Consider the following 8,143-nt stretch of genomic DNA (forward strand, 5'->3'; position numbering starts at 1 on the left):
TTACAATTTCGACCAAGTTCATTCAGAATGCAATAAAGAATTTCATTATAATATACCGCAAATACACGTAGAATCTACAGTAATATATAATCCATTGTACATACCTACGAGCTTATTGATTCTCAAACTGTAAGAAATTTAATTCCCATAATGTTATACGTCCTCGCCCAATTTACAAATAAATATCAGGCGATTTTACATATATAAGAATCAAGAGACAAACAATAAATCTATAATCTATCAGTGAATCTATAAACTGCTGACTCAGCTTTAGAGCAATAAAATTGTCCTCAAATTTTAGATGTTCGGACGTATAAAGTAATCTTTGATGAATTTTTATAATTTTGATATTACTTTTAAATGTGACACAACATCCTTAAAGATGTCTCCATGTGCCTGAGAAAATTCCTACAACTCCTAGGACATTCCTCGAATAAAGTGTGCCGGGTAATGGCTACGTTCTTGAATCTGTCCGCGCGGTCGCGTTATACAACCGCTCACAGTCCTTTTTTCGTGTTTTAATCAATTCACAACTATGGCGCAGAGGGGAAGGAGGGTGTTGGCAACCGCGGAGAGGAACCTTCGAGAATATCGCGTTGCGCGCGTGCGCGTACTGCTCCCTATCGGTTTTATTGCCTTCACTGCCGGTCTGCTCGCGGTGCAGGACTCGAATTCATCGGGCTTAGATTACACAACGTGCACGAGTTCACGAGTGTGCCGGTTTTGTGCTCTGATCGACTCGGTGATTGTGAAGGAATCGCGATCATGGTAAGTTATTTATTGTTCCATACACATTGTGGATCTCTGTGAATCGTAAGAAAGAGGAGCGACAGCGAGAATACCTCCTTTTTCGCGGGGAAAATCCACGTGGCGTGAGACACGCTGTTCCGTGGTTATTTTTCGATAACCCTTATAAATAGTTCGGTATCTACACAGGAATACTTTTTACTCGTATATTGTGTTATCTCCGAAGTCACCGTTCGGAAACAGATCGGAAGATGTTGCATCATTTTCCATCGTGTTTTTCCGTTCACTTCGAAGCGAATTGCTTTTGTTTAAGTTTGTCGAGATGATAGACCGGTATCTCGACTGTAATTATATCCTTATCGTTTGTTCATAGATAATTCGTAATAATGTTGATCTCTTTACGAAGTAGTCGAATATGCAGGTATCTCCTAATTTTTATATATGAGAGATTCCGTTTGCAACTTTCGTTATCATACATTTGTTTTTTGTCAAATTTTGTGATTGTCTTAAATTCATGAAAAAGTTTAGTTAAGTACACAAGTCAGTGTGGTCGAAGTAAATTTAACCACAATTTTGTAAATTTAATTGTTAATGAGTCAAAATTGATTAACTTTTGCTATAAGAGAAATTCCGTTGGTGACTTTCGTCATCATACATTTCTTTTTCTGTTAAATTTTACTCTTATATCCATGAAAAAGTTTGGGGATGATTAAGTTACACGTAAGTCAGTGTGGTTGAATTAAAAATTTAATCAAATTTTATAAATTTAATTAATTAAGTCAAAATTGATTAATAGATTAATTACCTTGTTCTTGATATTAATACTTGAAATTGAAATAATACATTATATTAGTAATTGTAAACATTTATGTACTTTCAGGCTGCTGCTAATGCTGTGAAGAGGCTGATTCCTCTCTTTGACAGAGTTCTCATACAAAGGGCCGAGGCTATTACCAAAACGAAAGGTGGTATTGTACTGCCAGAGAAAGCTCAAGCAAAAGTCTTGCGAGGCACAGTTGTGGCCGCAGGCCCTGGAGCGAGAAATGATGTGCGTTCAAGAAATATGTATTCATATTTTTTAAAAATATTTCTCTAAATTATCTGTTAATAATTTTATTATCTTTTTCTTTGTCATCAGAAAGGAGAACATGTGCCTTTAAGCATTAAGATCGGAGATGTTGTATTACTTCCTGAATATGGCGGCACAAAAGTTGAACTTGAAGACAACAAGGAATACCACTTATTCCGCGAGTCGGATATATTAGCCAAAGTAGAAGTTTAACTCGTTGAATTTAAGTTTCCAGTTTTTTAAATGCTACAAGATGTTCCTTTAGAACTTCATTAACTAACAGCAAAAAATATGTACACAGAGTTTTACATATGTAATTAAAAGTTCTGTTTAACTTGATAAAAACACCTACTTTTTTCTATTGCTGCTAAAATGCTATTATTTCTTATTGTACATAAAGTTTTTCTGATAAAATAAAGCATTTGTCTATTGTATTTATTTTGTTACTATTGTACACAATTTTATATATTAATTATTTGAATACGAGCGCTTTACAATTATAAGGCAATTAATTATCGTCAATAATTTTCAGACATAATTTTAAATGTTCAATTTTTATAACACTGGAACGATTGATCTTAGAAATTATATATTAATGAGGAAATATCACAGAACACAGAATTATATATAATATTCATATATTTAAAAAAAATATTCATATGATTTACATTGAATAAATTATTCAGTTATTTTAATTTAATGCCTTTCTTCACACCCGCTTTGATACCTGAGATCTCACCTGCATAACGAGTCAATTCCTTTCTCACTTCTCTCACCTGTAAGAAATAATTTTTTTAATTTCGTATAAAATATTCGAAGAGCTCTTGTATATGTAAGTAACAATAGTAAACGTTTAATCTTTATGCTTTATACATACCGCGCCCTTTCTGCGAATTATGGCTTTACGATATTTGTTTCTGTGCTTCACTCGTGGATTGCGCAGTTCTTTCTTGCGGTAAGGTGTGAGACCTCTGTTCTTCGCCATTTGATACGTTATCGCTCTCTTCGCATCTTCATTCATAGTATTTAGAATGGTATCATCTTTTTCATCAGTTACAGATTCGTCGTTGTATTTTTCTTCAATCTCTGCGTCTTCATCCATGCTTATTTCTTCATCTGTACTATTAGATAATAATTTCTCTTCTTGTATTACTGCTTTTCTTTTATTCATCAGTTTAGTCAAGTTGGTAAGTCTTGGAATCTTCTTACTACTTTGTAGTAGAGAACCATCTGATATGCTATAAAGAGGTCGACCTTCCTTAACCGCTTTCAGTATGTCTGTCACTTGCTCTAATAAGTCTCCCTGCTCCGATTGCAATTCGTCGAGCAGTTGACGATATTGCTCCAGACGTTTCACAACTGGGTGCGTTTTTATTGGCACCTCCTTCATTTTCAGCATCAAACAAAATGAAATATTTGTGCAATAATTTAATATAACTTCATACTTTGTTCTGATAAAAGTTACTGCGTTGCATTCAGGACATGTTCCATCTTTGACCAATTCAAGAAAGGGTGCTAAAATATCCTTTGCTTCCAACATGCATTCTGTAATAAAAGCAATTATTTATTCAATGTAATAAATACTTTTAACATTAATATTTTTGTTTATGATTATATAACAGCATACAAAAAATATAGTTTTTATTCATGATATACAAATATTATTTTAAGAGTTTAATTCATTAATTATATAAAATTAATTTAAATTAAATTAAAATTAATTAGACCAAACTAATCACTATTATTATAAATGATAATTACCACAATTAATAATAAATTAGTAATAAAATGTGTCTTAAATATCATTATAAAGTACCTTTAAAAGTATTGACCATAATCATAAAAGATTCCTTGTCAGACACTTGTTTTCTGTCCTCTTGAACAACTGTGCTGTCTTCTATAATTTCAGCTACTTTATTTTTATTCAAATTTGAACCATCAAGAGTTAAATGCTGTCCCATTGCTCTTAAATGCAGCCTTTTTCCTTCTTCTTCTTCCATCTCTGCATTAATTAAATCTTTTTGAGGCGCTGATGCATAATCTGTATATTTAAAATCTGACGAGTAAAAAGCTTTTGCTTTGCTGCCCCAAGCTCTGTCGTTTGGCATATCATAATCTTCTTGTATCCCTTCAATGTCAGATTCCATTGAATCTTGTTGATCGTCTGATTCTTCCTCATTGTCATTCTTTAGACCAAGAACTTCATCGTCACTATCAAAATTTTCAATAGTATGCTGTTTCCTTACTTTTTCTAACAATTTCTTTTCAGTTTCTGTATATTCTTCTTCTGAATCTGTCACATCATTCATATCCACATCTTCAATATCGTCTTCCATATCATCAGTGTCCTCCTTAACGAGAGGTTTTCTTGTTCTAACATGGATAGAAATAAATTCATAAATAAGAACATTTTACTTTTATAAAATAGTATAGAATAAACGTGCACACAATCAAAATTAAAGTATTCTAAGATACATTTCAAAATATCATCTCTGAAGAAAATTTTACTCTAAATACATAACATATATTATATGTTTTGGAATGTAGCCCTGATGTATAAAATTTTCGAAATATAAATATTAAAAAATAAAATTGATCTAACACATCACTTATTCTAATCTTTCAAATAGAATTGCTTAATTAATATTGTATTCAACTTTTATTATTATAATTAAATTATAATCAAACTTTATTCAAAGATATAGTCATCTTTTCAATTTAATCTTCATTGATAAATTTTTTAGCTGTTACCTTTTTTTGCGAGCCATATTTGCAAAAATATTTCGAAGAAATGAGTGTTTTCTAACAATGTACACACTTGTTCTTCGTTGATAAATGTGGCTCGTTTCTTTCCACGAGTTCCACTGTTACTCCATGGAGTATGGCCAGAAACTTGCCACCTGGTGGCAGCACTGCGGCTGAATTCTCTACCCATTCCCGTATCTAAAATTCTTAGGGTCCTAGGAAAAAGCAGTTACAGGGATAGATTGTCAGATTTTTTACATGCAAGCAAAAAGACGGCAGAGCTTAGCCGAGGAGTGTTTTAAAATAAAATACATATCTATAGGAGCTAACAGAAAATTTTTCTTGGAAAAGGATCTTAACTTATATGGCTTATATGATTTAGGAATGGTAGGAGGTCAGTAAAACACACTATAATTAATGTCTTGCCGGAGGTTTCCACAAGGGCATTTACTTATGACACCGACGAGATACTATTAAAGACCGACATCCTTACGGGAGTTCGCGTCCTTGTGAATATTGAAGTAATTAAGAATTAAAAACTGATAATATTGTACTAATTTTATGATTTATTAGTTTAGATGTATTTATGCATTTAGAACTCATAATAATACTCGAGTTTTCTTTAAAATTGTAATTTCAGTGTTATCGTCAAAGTTTAATTATCAACAGAGATGATAACTGCAAAAAAAAAATTGTAATTTTTCTGCAATATATAGGATATTATAGCTTTACAAATATGCATATTTATTTATGGAACATTTATGTAATAAAAATCATGAATTTAATAATGTATGAGCCAAATGTTTATGTTAATAATAGCAAATTTATATCAATTGTCGATAATGTCAGCATTCTTTAATTACCTCCAGGCCCTTGGGGCCCTTTTTATACCGCCGAAAAATTCCCCAGGGTTGACGGTCTTTAATAGTATCTCGTCGGTGCTTATGACAACAATATTTTTGCGATATATGCTTTCATTTAAGTAATTAGTTAATAAGTAACTACATTTACACGTCACCCTTAATCGGGTTTAATAACATTTGTAGTTATGAAATTGGCCAATCATAGCTGCTTCTCGGAAGAATGGAACAACTGTGATTGGAACAACTGTGATCGAATAAGGATGATGTGTAAATGTAGTCACTTTTACACTACAATTTAACAAATTTATATTTTTTACAATATTTTTGAAGTAAGAAATTAACAGCGACATAGAAATAAAAGCATTTTTCGAAAACATTAAATGTATTTAATACATGATCTACATTTAATGTTAGTCTATTGGCGATCAGAGAGTCGTAATGGTATCATCAGCTGATTTCTTTCTCTTTCTACGTTTTCTAGCTGGTTGTAGAGCGACGATGCGCAAGTAGCTCAATGCCCGCTCTCTTCGCTGTTCCTCGATATCAATCTTATTTAGGAAATAGGGACCGGTATTCATCATGCCGATTGCTCCGAGTGGTGCTAGAAATATTATAGCCATTACGGATATCCTCACCACATCGAGAGCTAATTCTATTTTCGTGGGGTCACCTTCTTTTCTGGCACGTTCATATGCCATCGGCGCTAATGCTGCCTAATTTTCGAAATATCAATATTTATCGAATTATTCATTTTGATAAATTTTTGATAGAGAATTAACTACACAGAAAAAATGGTCTTACTGAAGTGTTTAAAACTTTAGCTCATTATAAATCTATAACAAGAATTATATGTTAGATATGATATACTATCTATTAAGTAATTATTATTAGACACTCAGGCAGATTATTAGAATGACACAACTTTTTACAGCATTATCATCATGCTTGAGCGTTCTGTATAATAATTATATTGATAGTTGAATATATTTATTTTCGCGTATCTGTATCTGGCTTAATTTTTATATACTTCAACAAAACCGTTATTTCATGTGGAAATGGAAAAAATCTTTTTTTACCTGCATAGTTCCTTTTGGTACCCAAGCTATGGTGATGAAGAGTCGTTCTTTCCATGTAAAAGGCATACGAATCGTTGTTAAAAAGGCAGTAATACTGCGCACCTAAATTTATAAAATTGTATGAAATTTTTTGCATATCATTGTTAAGTATATTTATTTATGAGATAGATAATATGATAAAAAAAACATTATTATTGCGGAAAAATTAATTTTCAAATTTTATTTTGAACTAAAGTCAAGTAAAACATAATTACATTCTAATTTTTTACTTGCACTCACCTATGAAGTTAGTTCCCCCCCCCTCCCCCCAATATTAAGGGATATGGCCACCCTAGCGAGCATAAAAACAGCAATAAATTCAAACATTTTTTTTAGTTTAAAAAATAATGTAACATAAAATCAAATTAAAGTACTGATTAGTGCATATATTAAAGTCCACAAAAAATTTTTTTTGTATTTTTTTGCTAGAAATCCAAAATTATCTTTTTGCAAATGTTTGTCCCCCTCTAGTTTAAAAGTTATAAACATATAAACTAATTAATTTTAAGAGAGTTAATTTCATGCCTTCAATTTTAAGCCTTAAGCCTATTCTACAATAGTCGTAAGCGTAATTGTAAGTGGTTGTAATTGTAAGAATTGACCAATCAAGTCGAATGTGAGGAGAATATTTGACTGTGATTGATCAATTCTTACAACTACAACCACTTACAACTACGCTTACAACTATTGTAAAATAGGCTTTACAACTTTTATTCAAAATTGCACTTGTTTTTGAGATATCCAATTGCAGACTTTTGGGATACCATGTATAAGTTTTATACAATATTATGTATAAAATTAATGTAAACAGTTGAATTATAAAATATTTTATAGTTAACTATAAAAAAGTTTAATCAATTGTACATTAATTTTAAGTAAAAATAAAATTAATATTGTACATTAATTTTAAATATAAAATTTATATACGTATGTTACTACCCCATTTATGTTCTTCCCTGAATGTCGTAAACTAATATTCACTTTTCATCTCGTTCGACATGTGTAACTTACAGATATTCCCATGAATATACAAATGAGGTAAAGTCCGAATCTGGATCTAGGCCAGTTTCTAAAATCAATATCAGCACCAATCACGCCTCCTAAAATCGGTTGTACGTAATGCCATAAAAAATAAAATGCTCTGTGAAGAGGTGTTGTCTGCAACATAAAGAGAATAATTTAAATTAATTTTTTTATATCGAATTTTAATTTTTAGCAGATGAACAAACCCAGTCAGAAATGATAATGAAATCGACATCGAATCGACGTCGATTTAATGCTTTCGACGTTGAATTGATATCCATTCGATGTCCATTATCATTTCTGAATGAGAAGACACGTATTAACATGTTCCGTGTTGGATTAATTTTACATGATTTGTTGTTTACATCGTGGCCTATGCGTTATGATTGCTATATTTGTATTTCATAATCCAATAAAATGTATTTCATAATGCTTAAGAAAACACAAAAAATATTATTGTAAACAAGAAGATCTAGAGTATAAAATGTAATGTAGAATAAAAAGCAATTACGAAAATTTAATTTAAAACACTTTATATAAAAATATTTATTAATAGATAGATAAGTATTTTAATATAAAAT

General features: G+C 31.1%; 3 protein-coding genes across 4 annotated transcripts in view; 1 reads left to right on the forward strand and 2 right to left on the reverse strand.

The window, feature by feature from the left end:
* Positions 1–599: 599 nt before the first annotated feature.
* Positions 600–2,196, forward strand: LOC108755209 (10 kDa heat shock protein, mitochondrial). The gene is made up of 3 exons (XM_018498096.1): positions 600–768; positions 1,628–1,795; positions 1,886–2,196. Exons 1-3 carry the CDS (start codon positions 766–768, stop codon positions 2,027–2,029), a joined length of 315 nt encoding a protein of 104 aa, XP_018353598.1. The 5' UTR covers positions 600–765; the 3' UTR covers positions 2,030–2,196.
* A 294-nt stretch (positions 2,197–2,490) lies between these two features.
* On the reverse strand, positions 2,491–4,729 carry LOC108755204 (something about silencing protein 10). Its single transcript, XM_018498089.1, has 4 exons — positions 4,568–4,729; positions 3,633–4,189; positions 2,694–3,361; positions 2,491–2,592 (listed from the first exon to the last, which is right to left on the reverse strand). Exons 1-4 carry the CDS (start codon positions 4,582–4,584, stop codon positions 2,503–2,505), a joined length of 1,332 nt encoding a protein of 443 aa, XP_018353591.1. The 5' UTR covers positions 4,585–4,729; the 3' UTR covers positions 2,491–2,502.
* Positions 4,730–5,822: 1,093 nt separating this feature from the next.
* The window catches only part of LOC108755203 (sodium/hydrogen exchanger 9B1-like), an 8,608-nt gene continuing 6,287 nt past the window's right edge, over positions 5,823–8,143 (reverse strand). The window contains exons 6-8 of one of the 2 annotated variants that reach the window (XM_018498086.1): positions 7,551–7,697; positions 6,501–6,602; positions 5,823–6,137 (exon numbers count right to left, since the gene is read on the reverse strand). In XM_018498086.1, coding sequence (XP_018353588.1) covers positions 5,850–6,137; positions 6,501–6,602; positions 7,551–7,697 — 537 coding nt within the window. In that variant the 3' untranslated portion in view covers positions 5,823–5,849. The remainder of the gene's footprint in view (positions 6,138–6,500; positions 6,603–7,550; positions 7,698–8,143) is intronic. The other variant, XM_018498088.1, reaches the window with a different exon arrangement.

The sequence above is a fragment of the Trachymyrmex septentrionalis genome, unplaced genomic scaffold (assembly GCF_001594115.1).
Source record: "Trachymyrmex septentrionalis isolate Tsep2-gDNA-1 unplaced genomic scaffold, Tsep1.0 scaffold86, whole genome shotgun sequence".
NCBI classification, from domain to species: Eukaryota; Metazoa; Arthropoda; class Insecta; order Hymenoptera; family Formicidae; genus Trachymyrmex; species Trachymyrmex septentrionalis.